The following is a 21,636-nucleotide window of genomic DNA, read 5'->3' as shown; positions in this document are numbered from 1 at the left end:
ACAGCATGGATATGAATGCGTCTGAATGTTCTGATTGGCTGGAGAAGACGTCTTACGTCAGCACGACTATGTCTGAATGAATCAGCATTTTAAACAAATCAAGTGAATGAATGGGTCCATGACCTAATGGAAATAAGACACATTTATGATTAATCAGGAGAGGCATGGTGGTTCAGTGGTTAGCACTGTCGCCTCACAGCAAAAAGGTCACTGGTTTGAGTCCCGGTTGGGCCATTTCTGTGTGAAGTTTGCATGTTCTCCCCATGTTGGCGTGGGTTTCCTCCGGATGCTCCGGTTTCCCCCACAGTCCTAAGACATGTGCTATAGGTCAGTGCTTCTCAACTCGTGGGTCGCGGGAACATTTTCAGTGGGTCGCGGAGTAATTACATTTTTATTTTGACTTTTTTGCCGATTTTTATTTTAACTTATTTTGCTTATACCGGACTTTTATTTTGAAATGCGCATGCGACAATCGTACAGTTTGACATGTGAAATTTCATTTCAACAACTATGTCGAAGCGCAAATACGACCCCGAATATGTAAAGTATGGATTTGTATATATTGACGACAATATATGCTCTCACAAGAGAGCATGAAAATTAAAACGATATTTAGAAACCAAACAGCCCAGTTGCAAGGACAAACCTGTGGACCATTTTCAAAGACGTCTCCAATAGCTGAGGGCATCACAAAAGTACCTAACATCTTCATGTTCAAAACAAGTACAGGCACCGTGTAGCAAAGGCCAAGAAAGCCCACACAATAGCAGAAGACCAAATAACTGGTGATTATTATAAAATGGTTATGATTGTTTTAATCATTTTACTGTAATTTGCTGGTTTGTTCTGATCAACAGGATCAGTGTTAATGTTTTATTAACAGTTCAATTTACTTCATGGTAACTGAACCTTCCTTACCCTAACCACTGTTTTCTATAATTTGATACATTTTGTTAAATGACAGCAATAAAATATTGTTTATTTGTAACTCTTGGTGATTTTCTTTTGATTTATCTGTCACTACCTGTGTATGTTAACAAATAAATACAAATGAATAATAATTTCTAAAATTATATTATGGTTGCTAAAAATTTGGGTCGCGGCTTGATGACCATGTAAAAATGTGGGTCCCATGGCCAAACCAGAAGAGAACCACTGCTATAGGTGAATTGAATAAACTAAAATGGCCGTAGTAAATGAATGTGTGTGTGAATGTGAGGGTGAATTAGTGTTTCCCAGTACTGGGTTGCAGCTGGAAAGATATACGTTGTGTAAAACACACGGCAGAATAGTTGGCGATTCATTCCGCTGTGGTGTCCCCTGATAAATAAAACATTAAGCCGAAGGAAAATGAATGAATGAATGATTAATCTAACCTCATGCCAAGCAAACAGCATTTTATTGTGGGCCAAATAATAGTAAGTCTTTCTCTGAATCTGCTTATTTTGGGAGTTTCAGGCTCACAGAGGAAGATGTGATTAACTAAGGACACCACACACACACACACAACACAGAGCAGTTCTTCAGTGAAGACAATGGAGTCTTTATCAGTCAGATAAAATCCCCAAAGGAGCATCAGAGGTGAAAAAACACTAAGGTTAGTAATTATCAATGCCACCCTATAGGAAACAGGAAAACTACATTATAGAGAGGCAGAATAGCTTATAAACGCGCTGATTTGAAATCAACCAACAGTATAAAACACTCCAGCCTAATATTAGCATTCTTGAATTTATTTTAAAAGCTTATGATAGCAATCAAGTGTACTATAGGTATCATTCATAATTTATAATCGATCAAATACGCAATTTACTCAGAGACAATTATTTCTCTGAAACTGTTAGTAAATTTCACAAATATTTAGACAGAAATGATAACAGTAGAACAAGAAATACAAGAAATAATTATTAAAGATTATTTTAGTTTCCAGTACTTTATTTTAAATGTCATTTAATTGAATGTGTTTATTAAATACAGTGGTCCCTCCTTAATCGTGGGTAGCTACGTTCTAAAAATAGCCCACAATAGGCGAAATCTGCGAAGTAGTCCGCTTTATGTTTTACAATTATTTTAGATGTTTTAAGGCTGTAAAACCACTCATTACACACTTTATACACTTTTCTCAAACAGGCATTAACATGTTCACACTTTTCTCTCTTGTTTAAACACTCTCAAACCTTCGTAATAAAATAAGTCCAGTATTATAGAATGAAACCAAAGATTAAAACCATTTGATCTTCATTTATTTATTACATAATGGCGCCCTACAGGCGAGTAACTTCTACCTTTCTTTAGCATATACAACTTTTTGTGCGATGGTTAGCATCTTCCTGCCTTTTGAGTGCTGTAGCTGGTGCCTTTGACGAAACGTTTAGTTGACATTGTGGGGAAAAAACTTGCAAACATTCGGTCCAGCACTTGAGATTCACACCGATCGAAGATTTATGTCAGTTTGGCAAGCTGAACGCATTCTGTACTTTACAGGAGACACAGCATAGAGGAGATTGATTGACAATGGTCTAAAGCTAATCAGGACGCAGAACATAATGCACTAATCAGGACACAGAATATAATGCGATGTAGGGAAAAAAGCATGTCAAATTGCACAAAAAAAAACCCTGCGAACCCTGTTTTTGAATGTAAAATGCTTTTACACCATTTTTAGTGCACACTGAAATATTATTTTATTTATATTGTATATATTTTCATGAACGCTGTATGGACTTTTTTGTACATCGGAAATTTTCACTCATAAACTGTTACCAAGTATTAGGAAATGACACATATAGCACATTGAATTAGATGTGAAATTTTGAAGCAGAAAAATGAATGAAATTTTTCTTGTAAAGAATACAACAATATTTATTTACTGCGTTTAAAATATATAAAAAATAGATAAATAATTAGAATAAATAAAATAATTAAAATGAACAAATGAATAAATAAATAATTAAATACATAAATAAATCAATAAATAAATAAATATAAATAAATAAATATCAATTAATAAATTAATAAAAATAATAATATAAACAAATAAATAAATTAAAGTAAATAAATATATAAATAATCTAAATTAATAAATTAATTAAAGTAAATAAATAAAGAAAGAAAGAAAGAAAGAAAGAAAGAAAAATAAAATAAAATAAAATAAAATAAAATAAAATAAAATAAATAAATAATATAAATAAAAAAATTTATTTAAATAAATAAAATAAATAAATAAATAATGTCAATAAACTAATTAAATAAAGTAAATAAATAAATTTAAATAAATAAATACAATAAATATAAATTAATTAATTAATTAAAAGAAAATTTAATTATTTAATTAATAAAAATAAATAAATTAATTAATTACATAAATATAAATAAATAAATAAGTTAATAAGTTAAAAAAATCTAAAAATAAATAGATAAAAAATAGATTAACAAATTAAACAAATTAATTATTTAATTAAAATAAATAAATCAATAAATATAATAATTATAAATAAATAAATAAATAAATAAATAAATAAATAAATAAATAAATAAATAAATAAATAAATAAAATTAAGTTAATAAATAAATAAATAAATAAATAAATAAATAAATAAACTTCTATAATTTATTTAATAATTTTTCATCATTAACAGTGACACTATTATAATTAAAATAAATAAAATGTCATTATTGTTCTTTTTTTAACAGTGTACATTTGGCTGTAGATCCTGACATGAACCCTAAATATAAACACTTGACTCTGCATTGTTTTGCTTTGCTAGTGTCTCATTTTATGTGCTCCTCTAAACAAGCTAATATTTGGGTGCGAATCTCAGGTCATCTGCTCTCCTCTCCTCACGTCTGACAAAAAAAAATCACGCTCTCCTGCGCAGCGACGCAGCCAAGCAGATGTAAATGTATTCACAGCATTTAGTGCTCAGGATTAATCGAATTATAATTTAATCATCTGATCAAACAGCAATTAGCATAATCACTTCTGGGGACGAGCCGATAGAGAAGGCAGTGGAAACAGAGCAGACCTGAGGCCAGAGCCGCTGTAATGAGACGTGTGCTGGAGCTGCGCAAATGTTACACATTTTCTGATCTTGAAATTATGCCCAGTTTTTTTTGTCAGCTCTGCTAATATACAGACAGTCTCAAGACGGACCTTGCTAACTAAAAAAAATCAAGGATGTCACCAAATATAAAGAGGCAGTTTTTCTCTTGTGGTTTTTTTCAGGTTTGTAAAAGAAACATGGTTTAAAACATGGTCTCATCACACATTTACAATAGACACTGATAGAGACATATCACATGGAGATTTTTAGATTACTCACTGCAAAAATAAATTATTTCATTCCTTAATTTCATTTTTTTCTAGCATCAATACAACAAATCAGCAAGCATTTACCGGAGAATTAAAATGCCTTATTTTGTGGTCTTAAAATTTTTTTAACTAAAATTAAGTGAATGTATAATAACGATAATAATAACAACAACAACAAAAAAATAATAATAATAATTAATAATAATAATAATAATAATAATAATAATAATAATAATAATAATAATAATAATAATAATAATAATAATAATAATAATAATAATAATGAAAATGATGATAATAATATAAATAATAATAATGGAAATAATAAGCATAATAATAACTAATAATAATAATAACAACAACAACAACAACAACAACAATAATAATTATAATGAAAATGATTATAATAATATTAATAATAATAATGAAAATAATAATCATAATAATAACTAATAATAATAATAATAATAATAATAACAATAATAATAACAACAATAATAATAACAACAACAACAACAACAACAACAACAACAACAACAATAATAATAATAATAATAATAATAATAATAATAATACTGCTAATATTAATAATAATGTAATAATAATAATTATGATTATAAAAAATAAATAAGTAATAATAATCATAATCATAATAATAATAATATAGTAATAAATATTATTATTATTATGATAATAATTATAATAATATAATAATAATAATAATAATAATACAAATATAAACTACTACAACAACAACTACTACTACTACTACTAATAATAATAATACTGCTAATATTAATAATAATGTAATAAAAAATTATGATTAAAATTGTATTAATAATAATAGTAATAGTGATAATAATAATAATAATAATAATAATAATAATAATAATTTAAATAATAATAATAATAATGCTGTAAAAAATAATAATAAGGATAATTGTGTATGTGTGTGAATGCGGGAGTGTATGGGTGTTTCCCAGTGTTGGGTTGCAGGTGGAAGGGCATCCGCTGCATAAAACATATGCTGGATAAGTTGGCGGTTCATTCTGCTGTGGCGACCGCTGATTTATTTAAAATTTACCACTGTTTATTTAAAATGAGCTGAATCAAAACATTCATTCATTTCCCTTCAGCTCAGTCACTTATTCATCAGGGGTCACCACAGCGGAATGAACCGCCAACTTATCCAGCATATGTTTTACGCAGCGGATGCTCTTCCAGCCGCAAGCCATACTGGGAAACATCCATAAACTCTCTCATTCACACACATACATACACTACGGCCAAATTGAATCATTCAATTCACCTATAGTGCATGTGTTTGGACTGTGGAGGAAACCGGTTTCTCTAAATTGCAGTAAAACTGTGTATATTTTTTGCTCATACTCATCCTCTATACAGTTGAAGTCAGAATTGTTAGCCCCCTGAATTATTAGCCCTCCTGTATATTTTATTCCCCAATTTCTGTTTAACAGATTTTTTTGAATTCATTTCTAAGCATAATTAATAACTAATTTCTAATAACTGATTTATTTGATCTTTTCCAAGATGACAGTAGATTGCAAGTCATTGAATAATGATGGTTTGTTCTGTAGACAATCGGAAAAAATAAATATTTCTTAAGGGGGCTAATAATTTTGACCTTAAAATTGTTTTTAAAAAATTAAAAACTGCTTTTATTCTAGCCGAAATAAAACAAATAAGCTTTTTTTAGAAGAAAAAATATTATAGGAAATACTGTGAAAAATTCTTTGCTCTGATAAACATAATCTGGGAAATATTTAAAAAAGAAAACAAAATTCACAAGAGGGCTAATAATTCGACTGTATATCTTGTCAACAGAGCAAAAGCCCACTGAAGGTCACGGCGGATGAAGCGACGCAGCGGTTTGTACTCAAGTCATCAAAGCGTCTTTACTTAAAAACAGCCTGAAAGTCCTCATCAGTGGAAAAGGCTTTTTCTGCCAAGTCATCAAAGCAGCGAATAAATACACATTCCGGCGGCAGCACAGGGCCGTCTGTCGGGCATATTTCCTGCTGATTGACAATAAGCTGAGCTGATGGAAAATATGAACACTGATCAGCCGTACTGCTCGCTGAACACTTAGTACAAGCAGATCATCAAAATGTCATTACGCCAAACCACTGCTGAAATTACTAATATGCAGGAGCCACTGTGTGTGTGTGTGTGCCTTGTAATCCTTACTGTACATTGTGGAGACCAAATGTCCACACATGTATAGGGATACCAGCAAATTTTGACCATGTGGAGACTTTTATTATAGTTGTCTGGTCTCCATGAGGAAAACATAGTCGTAGACATAGTCTCTTACATCAGTAGTCTCTTACATCAGTAGTCACTTCTGATCCTTCCTTTAACAAACGGCTGATGAATTCCTCTTTGTAAGCATGTAGTTTCCAGAAGCACTAATGACTCATTATCAAGATGACTCGTTTGAAGCACTATGAGTCGACTCTTTTATAGATGAATCAATAGTTTTAAACACTGTACACTTACAGATTTAAGCCATAGCTGGATATTTCACTTCACTTAGAGCTGTGTTACACACTACATGGAAGGGCATTTTCAAAAACCCATAATACGGGCTCTTTAAAACGAGCTAAATCAACACACTTCTTGAGGGTTTTTTGGAACAAGTTAATTGTTTTATGTTCAATCTACTTTAATTTGTAAAAAAAACAAACAATTAAGTTAGCTTAATCGATTTGTGTTGGGACAACGTGAAGCAATTGCGTGCAACCCAGCATTTTTTACAGTGTGTATTGGGTAAAACCATTTGAAAATTAAAAATTAGACACAATGTTAAATTTATTATGACCCAGTTCAGACTTTTTTTAGGTAAAAATCATGTTTAAATCAAAATCTAAAGGTAAAATGAGGTACAAAATAAATAAATTAATTAATTAATAAATAAATAAGGTTAAAATTATTATTTAATTATGTTTATATTATTATGTGACTAAAAATAACTTCGAAGTCCCATAATATTTCATTTAAAGTATTAGAACTGCATATTGACAACTACTGATATGCTGGAGCCACTGTGTGTGTGTGTGTGTGTGTGTGTGTCTTGTAATCCTTACTGTACATTGTGAAGACTAAATGTCCAAAAGTAAAGGGATATCAGCTAATTTTGACCATGTGGAGACTTTTATTATTAGTTTTCTGGTCTCCATGAGGAAAACACCTCCTAAATAACACAGATTGCTTTTTTTGTGGTACGAATGTTTACATTTCTGCACTTAAAAAATTAAAACTACTTATTTAAATTGAGCTAAATCAACACAATTCTTGAGGGTTTTTGTGGACAACTTAATTGTTTTATGTTCAATCTACTTTAATTTGTAAAAACAATTAAGTTAGCGTAGTCGATTTGTGTTGGGACAACGTGAAGCAATTGCGTGCAACCCAGCATTTTTTACAGTGTGTATTGGGTAAAACCATTTGAAAATTTAAAATTAGACACAATGTTAAATTTATTATGACCCAGTTCAGACTATTTTTTAGGTAAAAATCATGTTTAAATCAAAATCTAAGGGTAAAATGAGGTACAAAATAAATAAATAAATAAATAAATAAATAAATAAGGTTAAAATTATTATTTAATTATGTTTATATTATTATGTGACTAAAAATAACTTCGAAATCCCATAATATTTCATTTAAAGTATTAGAACTGCATATTGACAACTACTGATATGCTGGAGCCACTGTGTGTGTGTGTGTGTGTGTGTGTGTCTTGTAATCCTTACTGTACATTGTGAAGACTAAATGTCCAAAAGTAAAGGGATCCCAGCTAATTTTGACCATGTGGAGACTTTTATTATTAGTTTTCTGGTCTCCATGAGGAAAACACCTCCTAAATAACACAGATTGCTTTTTTTGTGGTACGAATGTTTACATTTCTGCACTTAAAAAATTAAAACTACTTATTTAATGAGCTAAATCAACACACTTCTTGAGGGTTTTTTGGGACAACTTAATTGTTTTATGTTTAATCCACATAAATTTGTAAAAACAATTAAGTCAACATGAATCAATCGCGTGTAACCCATCATTTTTTACAGTGTGTATTGGGTAAAACCATTTTTACAGTGTAATTTTTTTTACGCACATTATATAATACTGCTAAATAAAATACAAATTTCTTTTAAAGAGGAAACATTAAATTTAACATGACCAAATTAAGACTTTATTTAGGTAAAAAAAATCATGTTAAAATAAAAATCGAAAGGTAAAATGAGGTATATAATAAATAAATAAGGTTAAAATTATTAGTTAATTACGTTTATATTATTATGTGACTAAAACAAATCATAGAAATCCCATAATTTAAAGTATTAGAACTGCATATTTACCTGGAATTAATGATATGCTGGAGCCAGTGCGTGTATGTGTGCCTAGCATTCCTTACTGTACATTGTGGCGACTAAATGCTAAAAAGTATAGCAATACCAGCAAATTTTGACCATGTGGAGACTTTTACTATTAGTTTTCTGGTCTCCATGAGGAAAACACCTCCTAAATAACACAGATTGCTTTTTTTTGTGGCATGAATGTTTACATTTCTGCACTTAAAAAATTAAAACTACTTATTTAAAATGAGCTAAATCAACACAATTCTTGAGGGTTTTTTTGGGACAACTTAATTGTTTTATATTTAATCCACTTAAATTTGTAAAAACAATTAAGTCAACATGAATCAACCGTGTAACCCAGCATTTTTTACAGTGTGTATTGGGTAAAACCATTTTTGCAGTGTAATTTCATTTACGCACATTATATAATGCTGCAAAATAAAATAAAAAAAAATTTTTTAAAGAGGAAACATTACATTTAACATGACCAAATTAAGACTTTATTTAGGTAAAAAAATCATGTTAAAATAAAAATCGAAAGGTAAAATGAGGTATATAATAAATAAATAAGGTTAAAATTATTATTTAATTATGTTTATATTATTATGTGACTAAAACAAATCATAGAAATCCCATAATTTAAAGTATTAGAACTGCATATTTACCTGGAATTACTGATATGCTGGAGCCAGCGCGTGTGTGTGCCTAGCATTCCATACTGTACATTGTGGCGACTAAATGCTAAAAAGTATAGCAATACCAGCAAATTTTGACCATGTGGAGACTTTTACTATTAGTTTTTTGGTCTCCATGAGGAAAACACCTCTAATAAAATTATTATATGTGCATCTGCAATAGTCACATCACGAGATATGCAATGTTGAGTCAATGTTGAATTATAGTTGAACAGGAGCTACAGAACACGTGATTTGTAAGTTTAGGCAAAATAGAGTGAAAGTTCATCAATTGCATGTGTTTTTAAGGCCTGTAATTGAGCATTTCAAGAGAGTTTAAAACATTTGGCCGCAAAAACAAAACAATACTTTCACTTGATCTAGAAGTTTTATATATTTCAACTAGAAACGAGACAAAGCAAAGTAAGAAAAGCATTTCTTGTATTGTGATTATCCAATTTCTGTACCTGAATACTGTTAGACTCAAACCGTCAAACAGAGCTATTCAAACTATCTTGTGAAACTGTATTCATTCATTTTACTTCGGCTTAGTCTCTTATTATTCAGGGGTCGCCACAGTGGAATGAACCGCCAACTATTCTGGCATATGCAGTGGATGTCCTTCCGGCTGCAACTCAGTACTGGGAAACACCTATACACTCTCACTTTTACACAGACACTCATACACTACGGCCATGTCTTTGGACTGGGGAAACCGGAGCACCCGGAGGAAACCCACACCAACACGGGAAGAACATCCACACAGAGTCCCAACCAGCAACCTTCTTGCTGTGTGGCGACAGTGCTAACCAATGAGCCACTGTGCCGCCCAATGAAACTGTATTGCACAATATTGCAATATCAGATTTTTCCCCAGAGTTTTATGTTCAATCCACCTACCAAAGACCAAAATTTCCAGCCTAAAATCTTGTTTTAATGAAGAAACAAACATCATATGCAGTATATCTTGGATGACCTAAGACTGCACTCATTCTTAAAAAAAAATAAGTAAAATGCATAGGGATGCTCATAATAACTGATTAACCGTTAACCGAAAGGGTGCGTTTTTTACAGAATAATGGTAGCAGTTAAATTATTTTTAATTAATAAATTTTTTTTAAGTTTGCCTGCATAAGTGTTCATTCACAGCGAACTGTTTTTTGCATTGAGAGGGGGAAAAAGGAAGTAGTTATAACTCAGACATGCATTATCCGATCTGCCTCAAAATTCACACGTTTGATAACCGTCCTGACCTGAACACGTTTACATGCCAATATCCAGATACACTTATAGCGCCACCTGCTGGCCACAGGAAATGACATGATTTTACAGTGTAACAAACTCCTCCCACAAAATTGGTCATATAATTTTGAAAGGTTTACAAACGGCTGCGAGTGTTTTGCGGAGCCCTGCGCACCTCTCGTTCTTGCCGTTGCACGCTGTGTGCTCGCAGTTGAAAAAAGTCAACTCTGAGCAAAATTATGTCACGTCTTTTTCATTCTTCAATCGTATGAAAGCAGAGGTGGGGTTTCCGTTGATTAATTGCCTATTTTCTGTGGAGCGATCGATTTGAGGTAGCCTGCTGTTTTTATTTGACGGAATAAAAAAAAACATATGATTGGACAAACAGCATATGGCGGATCTAAAAAAGGATTCAGTCAGTGTTCGTTTTGTAATCTAAACTTGTCATTTACGTGAAGCATGTCTAGGCAGGACTGTTTTTTTTTATTTAGTTTATTCTGTTTTTATAATATTATTATAATTTGAAGATGTGCTGTCGCTAATATATGTTCTGTATGCTGTTGTTCACGTTAAAATGAATCAGTATTTTAAAATGCAATATTAAATGTGTCAGACACAAAATAGACACGTCATTAAATCATTATTTAATAAAGAATATACATATTAATCTGACCAGTTAACCATTAATATTTAGTTAACCAGTGGCGGTTGTCAGTTGGCAAAATTAACCGAAATGAGCATCCTTAAAAATGCAAAAGGACAAAATAAAAACTGTCCGACAATTAACCTTATTTAATCATATGTCCTAATTTTGAAAGCAGAATAAATAATACATGCCAAACATAAACTCTTGAAAATACACTGTAAAAAGGCTGGGTTACACACAATTCCTTCAATTAATGGATTAAATTAACTTCATCCCTTTACAAACTTCAGTGGATTGAACATAAAACATTTAAGTTGTCCCAAAAAAAACATAAGAATCGTGTTGTCTCAACTCATTTTAAATAAGTAGTTTAAACAAGCAGCAAAAGTCATTAAAAAATGATCATTAACTGTTTGTAACCTTTTAATTTTATTTCATTTGCCAGTTTTTTTACATAAGTATGTTGTCAGATTCCTTATAATAATCTAAATCTGTTCAAATTGGATGCTATTAGATTTAATCAATTAAAAAGATATGAATATGGTATAAAAAAATATCTAGATATAGAAAAAGCCAGATCCAAATAGTGAAATTCTATGAGATTGGTTTACCTAATATTCAGGGGTCAAAAGTAACGCAGCTCCATACTCCACACAGTAGACGAATTATTAAGTAGCATTTAAAAAACATTGGATGTATTGATATTATTACATAAATCCTGTTCTTACTTGTTTCACTTATGTTTAACTAACAAATAACAATCACATATAGTATATTAGATTAATAAAGTAAATGTAATACAAATAGATGGAAATTTTACATGCAATAAGAATACATACATCTGATTTGTTAGGCCTAAATATCTTTTTTTGAGTGTAAAATCTGGAAATCTGGAAAATATGATTGGTACATTAAGTAAAAATGGTTCCAAAAATACCAAAATCAAGCAAAAACACTCGGGACTTAAACCAGTGACCTTCTTGCAGTGAGGCGACAGTGCTAACCACTAAGCCACCCATTCCACAGCAATACATATGATTCACCAGTCAAGGCCCTTTTAAAAATAAGAACCAAACAATGAAACGATCTGATAAACATATGCAACCAACTCCAGAACAATATGAAGTTTGCTGTGCTTTTAGGAGCGTAAACGTGGCCTTGATTTGGCTAAACCCAGGCGTACAGTTAAGCGAAACAAATGGATTTGCCCACACACTTTGGTCTGTTTGATCTGGACTCGGCTAAAAGCTCTCTTGATCGGCCACTTTGTTTACCCGTGTCCGTTTGAGTGTGTGTGTCAGAGTTTTGCCCCTAGCATCGGTTTACAAAAACAACATCGCACCTACTTTCCGCTGCGTCGCCTGTGCTTCTGCTGCTCCAATTACATCTGTGTGTTAATATGCAGAGGATCTGGAGAGCTCTTCAGCAACACGAGAGCCATTCAGAACAACTCAGCATGAATTTGTACATGCAAACGCATTCAGCGGAGATGAGCGCTCGAATTAAATATATACAGATGAAGTCAGAATTGTAAGCCCTCCTGCGAAATTTGTGTTCTTTTTCAAATATATCCTGAGTGATGTTCAACAGAGACATGTTCACAGTATTTCCTGTAACATGTTTTTTTTCTAAGGGATAAAATCTTATTTCTCGTAGTTTGGCTGGAATAAAAGACGTTTTTTTTTTTTTTTTTTATTATTTTAAGGTCAATATGATTAGCCCCTTTAATAAATAAATATATATATATATATATATATATATATATATATATATATATATATATATATATATATATATATATATATATATATATATATATATAACATTTTTTTTTTTTTTCAGATTGTCTACAGAACAAACCACTGTTATACAATAACCTGCCTAATTATCCTAACTTGCCTATATTATAAAAAAAAAAAAAAAAAAAAAAAATTCTGGTAAATTTACAGTAATTACTTGCAATTTAGGTTGCCGGTGAGATCTACAAGCACACTTAAGTAAAAAATTACAATTACAATTTTTAAATTACAATTGTCATTTTTAATTTACTGTGTTAGTAATTTTACAGTCTTTCTGGCAACCTAAAATACTGTAAATGTGTCTGTAAATAATCATTTTTAATTTACAGTGATTGCTAAATAATCTTAACGGCAACCTAAATTCTCAGTAAGTTATTGTATATGTTACAGTAAATTGTAATCTTTTATTTACAGTGTTTTGAAATTTTACAGTCTCACTATCAACCAAAATTGCCAGTAATGTACTGTAAATTTTGTAGTAAATTGTAATTATTAATTTAAAGTATGGTTTACTGTAAATGTTACAGTAAATTGTCATTTTTAATTTAGTTTTAGTAAATTTACAGTCTTAATAGCAACCTAAATGTCCAGTAAGTTACTGTGTTACAGTAATTTGTCGTTTTTAATTTACAGTGTTTGTAAATTTACAGTTTTACTCGCAAACAAAATTCTCAGTAAGTTACTGTAAATGTTTCAATAAATTGTCATTTTTAATTTACAGTGTTTGTAATTTTACAGCCTTACTATCAACCAAAATTGCCAGTAATTTACTGTAAATGTTACATTAAATTGTCATTTTTAATTTACGGTGTTTGTAAATTTACAATATTTCTGGCAACCAAAATTGCCAGTAAATTACTGTACATTTTAGAGTAAATTGTAATTTAGAATTTACAGTGTGCTTTGTAAATTTACAGTCTTACTGTCAACCAAAACTACCAGTAAAATACTGTAAATTTTAAAGTATTTTTAGTAATTAAAATAACAAAATAAACCATGTTGACATAATAAACCTATTTAAAGTCTTTAATTGGCACTTTAAAGTGAATATTAGTATTAAGTAGAAACATATTATGCACTGTCACCACAGCAATGACCAAATAAAAATGTTTAAGAAAAATCTTCTCTACATTAAACAGCACTTGGGAAGTTTTTTTTATATAATTAAAATTCCATAGGACAGCTAATAAGTTTGATTTCAATCGTATATATACAGTACAGAATGTGATGCAAGCTGGATTAATTGTGCATCTACAAGAAGAACCTTAACTGAAACGTTGCACATCTTGGAACAAAATTAAAAAATACGCAAGTGAATTAAAAAGGAGAAAAGGCAATTTTATTGTTTCAGCCTTAAAATTTAATTTTTTATTCAATGCGCAGAAAAAATAATGGTGTAAAACAATTTTCACTTTTCAAAATAACTTTTTACATTTTGCTTGTCATTTCTAAAAAAATTACGTTTGCAGTTTGTTCAAACTATTTATTTCTAATGAGCTGAAACAACACAATTTTTGAGATTTTTATGGGACAGCTTAATTGTTTTATGTTCAATCCACTCAAATTAGTTTTCCTAACTTAATCGATTTGTGTTGGGACAACCTGAATAAATTGTGTGGAACCCTGTCATTTGTAGGGGCGACACTCTGGCGCAGTGGTTAGCACTGTCACCTCACAGCAAGAATGTCACTGGTTCGAGTCCCGGCTGGTTCAATTGGCATTTCTATGTGGAGTTTGCATGTTCTCCCCGTGTTGGTGCGTTTCCTGCGGGTGCTCTGGTTTCCCCCACAGTCCAAAGACATGTGCTATAGGTGAATTGGATGAACTAAATTGGCTGTAGTATATGAGTGTGTGTATGAATGTGAGAGTGTAAGGGTGTTTCCCAGTACCGTGTTGTGGCTGGAAGGGCATCTGCTCCGTAAAACATATGCTGGAATAGTTGGCGGTTCATTCCAATATGGCGAGCTCTGATAAATCAGAGACTGAAGAAGATTTTTATTTACTAAACCTATATGAAGACACATTTAATTGGGTGAGTGGAGGGCCCTACGAATCTGCCATTATATATCTTTGAAAACAGGTGATAGGTTAAGGCAAAGGGGTCATAAAAGACCATGAGAGAGGACTTGGGGATGCACTGAGAACCATCTGTGTCAGAAAGGCATGAAATGTATACAACACTTGTTGAAACTGTCATGTATATTTGAAAAGACACATACTGTATGGGAGAGAAGAGTCCAGTTTAGATGTTTGAAACATAGATACCAATCATGATTACCAAATGTCAACTGTATGTGGAAAAACGGTGATGATTATATTAGATCTGTACATTATAAGGGGCAATAAGAAGAAGGGTCTTTAAATAGGGGTCGTAAAGGAGTAGGAGCTGGGAGAGGCCTGTTGAACCTGTAAACAGCTGTGAAAACACAAAGGTGGGAGGAAGCAAGGATAAAGGGGATAGCAAATTTGAGGGACACTGGATTTGTCCTGGGGAGAGACTGAGATGGGTCTGCTCCAGGCTGTCTCTGCTTTTTTGGGAAATATTCCAATAAAGTATATTCTTCTGATATTCATAACCCCAGTCTGAGCTTGATTCATTAAGAAAACAGCCAGAAACCGCAACAAGACTTAGAATAAAAAATGATTCATTGGATTTACTAAAAAGATTTAAAGTTGCAAACAATTGATCTGGGCTGAATTTAAGCAAATTAAACGTAGTAATGTTCAACCTAATTTGTTTGCGTAAATTCAGCCCAGATTAATTGTTTTCAACCACTTACCATTAAAAAAAATTAGTAAATCCAATGAATCATTTTTTTTCAGTGATGTGAACAAAGTTGATTGCTAGTAAATTTCGTAAATTATTGGAGCATCAATTCAGTGATTCAATTATTCAATTAATTCAATAACGTTAATTCAATTATTGTAAATTAACGTCACAATTTTCTACTTAATTCAATATTACTTAATTCGCAAGCAAGCTATGAATAACACCAATAAGATAAACACTACATTTGTCCGACTCTATAAAAAAAAGGCACATTAAATAAACCAGGGAAGTAACACATCCAGATAAACATCCCGAAAGGCTCAACGAACAAGCGCATGCAGCAGGTTTTTCCTCAGAAACACTTCCGGGGTCACCTGTGCAGGAAGCTCAAGGCCACTGCGCAACACACACATCTGAGGGGTTTCCATAGAGACCAGCGCACAACTGGGCTCTGAGCTTAACCAAATCATGAAAGCCTCATTTTCTATGGCTTCTCTCTCTCTCCACACACACACACACACACACAAGATACTAGATACACTGGCCAACGAATAAGAGAGAAAAAAAAGAGAGAGAGAGCAACAGCACTGCATCACAACACTGATCAATGGAGCCTCAGAGACCCACATACACACGCCGGCACAAATGGGAGCGTATTGATTCAAAGAGAAACACTTAAAATGCTTTTTAGAAAATGCCCGTTTGAACACAGTTCAGCGGACATGCACCACTCAATCAGGCAAAAGCGAGAATCCCCGTGAAATGATAATCAATTTCATCGATATGCTATTAATTGAGGTTAAACGGCTCTGTCCGGCTTCATGTTGGCTGCGGAAATGCCTAAAAATTGTGTTTGGAAAAGATGCAAAGATCTCCTCATGGCGACCTATGAGTTATGCATTGCTTTTTATGGTCTGTATGACTCTGATGTTGGTGTTAGTCTTCTAAAAAGCACCTAAATGGCCCCGTTTTTCATCTGGCTCCCCCTTTTCTCTCTCTCTTTCTCCATCCAGCATAAAAACACACCCATCCTGATTTAGCCCAGCAACCAGCACCCACTCGCTGTCTCTCCATTTTAAAGCCATCAACACACTCGCCTCCTGTCGAGCATCTGCGCTTGGATTTTTTTTTTTTTTAGAGGTCAATATGATTCGGACAGCCACACGAGAGGAAGAAAAAAAAATGTTTGAATAAATGTTTTGTGAAAAGGTCACACGAAAGCGTTCGGTAAAGTGCCAATCCAGTGAGCGCGAGTTGTTGGCGTGTTTTTTTTTTTTCATTCAATGCTTCAGCGCTGCTTCTTGAAACATGGCGGCTGTGTCACTCCGCTGCAATACAACACATTTTGTTTTATTTATTTTATTTCATTGAATTGTAGGCTCTCGAATGATTGTTTTTGCGCTTTTTGGATCGAGAGAACTACTTTGCTGCTTGGATTTTCCTGCTGTTTTGTGTGTGCTGTTTTTCAACAAGTACAATTTGTAATTCTAACGCTTAATAAAAAACACAGACAAGGTCATGAGATAAGAGGAGAAAACAAAACGTTAAAAAAAGCGTCACGTCACATCAGATTACATTAGGTGCAGGATGTTCCAGAATTGTGTTTTTGACATACCCTGTGATTTGCATATTAACGCAAACCTGCTTTCTTTTAAATTAGGAGCTTTAAAACGTAATAACGAAAACAAATATATAATAGAAGAATTAGGAATGCAACGTTAATGGTCAGCAATCATAGTTTGCAGGATATTTGCATAATAATGCAAGATTTTTTACGAATATTATGAGCTGTATTATTAAGTGACTAATTGTAAACAAATTGCGTGAAAAAAATATGTCAAATAAATTATTATTTAAAATCAGGATATCAAAATTCATATTTCTGACTTGTACTTCAGGATGCTTTTCGTATAATGCATGCATTAACATTACAAGCTGTACAATGTAATAAAGTGACCAATCTTAAAACCAATTACTTAAATGATTATTTAAGACTATAACAAGGAGGTAATGCTTCACATTTTCGACATGCATTAGAGGAAATTTGCATAATAAAGTGTGCATGTTTTATATGCTGCAAAATAAGTGGCTATAATTATAATTAAATGTTCATTTAAGAGCAAATGCTTATTTTTAAATACATAACAAGGATACCAAGATTCATTTTCGACATGCACTTGAGGATATTTGCACAATAATGCATGCATGCATTTCAGCTTTATAATCTGTAAATTGTAATAAAGTGACTAATAATTATACATACAATTTAAATGCTTATTTAAGAGTGTAACAAGGCTGTCAGGTTTTATACACGAATTTGAAGATACATGCATAATAATGCATGCATGATTTTTAAAAATAATAATACATGCATGATTTTTTTTAGTAATATAAGCTAAAAATACTAAAGTGGCTTATAATTAAACGATTTAGATGCTTTTACATATTAAAACTGGGATCTTGCACTCTCCTAAATCAATTAGTAAAATTTCGAAGTGTAACCAAAAAAAGACATGCATGCATTCAATTAATCAAGCAGCGTATTTGAAACATCGCTCTTAATGAATCTCCGAAAACGCACAACAATAAAAGAAAAAACGTTACTCACCATTCAAAATGCACTGGAAAAAGATGATGGCCAATATCCACATGCCCTGCTCCTTTCAATCTCCAAACTAAGATTTGTCTTTTGCCCACCGCGCACTTTTCCTCCAGAACGAGCCGTCGCGCTGCAATGTGTGGATGTGTGGGTAATTATAGTTCCAGTAGGGCTGTCGGATCCGGGGCTCCGGGCTGATGGTCTCCGGGTTGATGGTCTCCGGGCTGCAGCTCCAGCTGCGGCGGCAGGAGAGGAAAGGCGAGGCGGCAGGAGACGCGTCCAGGTGCGGTGCGGTGCTGAGTCAGAGCGCGCGCGCGGAGCGGAGCTTACTGGGGCCACTGCGCACAGGTGTAGTCTTAAACCACCGCGGCAAAGTAAATCCACTGAATAATTAATGAGGTGGAAAGTTTACGGAAATAAGAGAAAGAGAGAGAGAATAAATAAGAAGAACGAAAAAAAAAAGAAATGAAAAAGAAAAAAAGGGCTGCGGAAGTCCAGTGCGCACGCGGCGGAGGGTTCGAGATGACGGCTGGCTGTTTCTCAGCTGGACTCAGAGCAACAACATCCCTCTTCTTCACCAGCTCGCACCGTCCGGCAGTCAGCAAGCACACGCATCTTCCCCTGCTGCACTGAGGAGTCCAGAGCTCAGCATCAGCACCAGAGCAGAGTACAGCACAACACCCGCCTCACACACTTGCGCGCACACACACACACACACACACGCACACACACACACACACACACACACGCACACACACACACGTATTCTCTCTCTCTCTCTCTCTCTCTCTCTCTCTCTCTCTCTCTCTCTCTCTCTCTCTCTCTCTCTCTCTCTCTCTCTCTCTCTCTCTCCTCTGCAGCCTTAAAGGTGCAGGGGTGCTACTCTTAAAAAGAGAGTCCAAACACGCCAAAATCATGCTCGTCATCACTCATTTCCAATGTATTAGGCTCATGTTCATTTAGCAAAATTGCTAAATATTATAATATACAATTGTTTTATTATTATTATTGTTGTTATTATTATTATTATTATTATTATTATTATTATTATTATTATTATTATTATCATCATCAGTAGTAATAGTAAATTTATGATGATTATGAGTATTATTAATTACACGTTTATTAATTGTCAATTCCTATATTAATACAATTAATCATGCGATCGGTAATTTTAATGTGATTTATTATAAAGCAAAATAATTGTGCATTAAAGCGTGCATTAAATATCAAAATTCGTAAATATTATGACATACAATTGTTGTATTGTATGTTATTATTATTGTTATTATTATTATTAGTAGTATAGTAGTAGTATAGTAGTAGCATTAATTTGACATTTATTAATTGTCAATTGTTATAATAATACTATTAATCATGCGATCACTAATTGAAATTTAATTTAATATAAAGCATAATTAGTGTGCGTTAAATATGAACATGCAACAATGATAGTGACTCTTGTTTTACATTCATGTTAATTTATCAAAATTGCTAAATATTATGACATACAATGGTTGTATTGTATTGTTGTATTGTTATTATTGTTGTTGTTGTTATTATTATTATTATTATGAGTATTGTAATTGATTTGACATTTATTATTTGCCAATTCTTATATTAATACTATTAATCATGCGATCACTAATTTAAATGTAATTTAATATAAAGCAAAATATGTGTGCAATTTATATCAACATGCAACCATGATAGTGACTTTCGTTTTACGTTCTTATTAATTTATCAAAATTGTAAAATATTATGACATATTATTAATATTATTATTACATTGATGATGATTATGGGTATTATTATTATTAATTTCACATTCATTATTTGCCAATTGTTATATTAATACTATTAATCATGCAATCACTATTTTTAATTTAATATAAAGCAAAATAAGAGCGTTAAATATCAACATGCAACAATGATAGTGAGAGTGTTTTACATTCATGTTAATTTATCATAATTGCTAAATATTATTGCATACAATTGTTGTACTGTTAATATTATCATTGTAATTATTATTAATATTATAATGATGATGGTTATGAGTATTATTAATAATTTGACATTTATTAATTGCCAATTGTTATATTAATACTATTAATCATGCAATTACTAATTTTTAATGTCATTTAATATAAAGCAAAATAAGCGTGCATTAAATATCAACATACAACAATGACAGTGAGAGTGTTAATTTATTAAAATTGCTAAATATTATAACATACAATTGTCATATTGTTATTAATATTATAATTATGATGATGATGATGAGTATAATTATTAATTTGACATTTATTTTTTGCCAGTTGTTAAATTAATACAATATATCATGCGATTTTAATTAAATTTAATATAAAGCAAAATAAGTGTGTGTTAAATATGAACATGCGACAATGATAGTGACTAATACAATTTTATTATCATTAGGATTATTATTAATTTGACATTCATTAATTGGCAATTGTTATATTAATACTATTACTCATGCGATCACTAATTAAAATTTATTTTAATATAAAGTAAAATATTATGCATTAAATATGAACATGTAACAATGATAGTGACTCATTTTACGTTCATGATAATTTATCAAAATGGCTAAATATTGATATAAAATTATTATTATTATTTTATTATATTGATGATGATTATGTATTATTATTAGTATTAATTACACACTTATTAATTGTCAATTCTTATATTAATACTATTAACATATTAATAAATGTGCATTGATTATCAACATGCATCAATGATAGTGAGTCATATTGTTTTATCAAGTTGTTAATTAAAAATGTCAAAAATGCATTGGATATGAAATTAAATAGTCTTATTAACCACATAATAATAATAATAATAATAATAATAATAATAATAATAATAATAATAATAATAATAATAATAATAATAATAATAATAACAACAATAATAATAATAATAATAATAACAATAATAATAATAATAATAATAATAATAATAATAATAATAATAATAATAATAATTCATCTATTGTTCTCAAGTTGTTAAAATGCATTTAATAAAGCTTAATATAAAAAACACAATGATATGCATTTAATTTATTATTAACTACTAACTTATTATTTGTTTATTGCTGTATTAATATTAGTTTTAAACATGAAATTGTGCATTTAGGAAAAATTGTATAAAATGCAAATTAAATGTGCATTAAGTACTACTCG

General features: G+C 31.3%; 1 protein-coding gene across 2 annotated transcripts in view; it reads right to left on the bottom strand.

Annotated features, from left to right (window-relative positions):
• The window catches only part of dscama (Down syndrome cell adhesion molecule a), a 227,980-nt gene extending 208,942 nt beyond the window's left edge, over positions 1 to 19,038 (bottom strand). For both annotated transcript variants that reach the window (XM_056466399.1, XM_056466400.1), the window contains exon 1: positions 18,434 to 19,038. In XM_056466399.1, the coding sequence (XP_056322374.1) occupies positions 18,434 to 18,476 (43 nt within the window). In that variant the 5' untranslated portion in view covers positions 18,477 to 19,038. The remainder of the gene's footprint in view (positions 1 to 18,433) is intronic.
• Between the last annotated feature and the right edge of the window lie 2,598 nt (positions 19,039 to 21,636).

Source organism: Danio aesculapii, chromosome 10 (genome assembly GCF_903798145.1).
Source record: "Danio aesculapii chromosome 10, fDanAes4.1, whole genome shotgun sequence".
NCBI lineage: Eukaryota > Metazoa > Chordata > Actinopteri > Cypriniformes > Danionidae > Danio > Danio aesculapii.
Note: the sequence above shows the minus strand (reverse complement) of the source record. Positions and strands in the feature narration are given on the sequence as shown.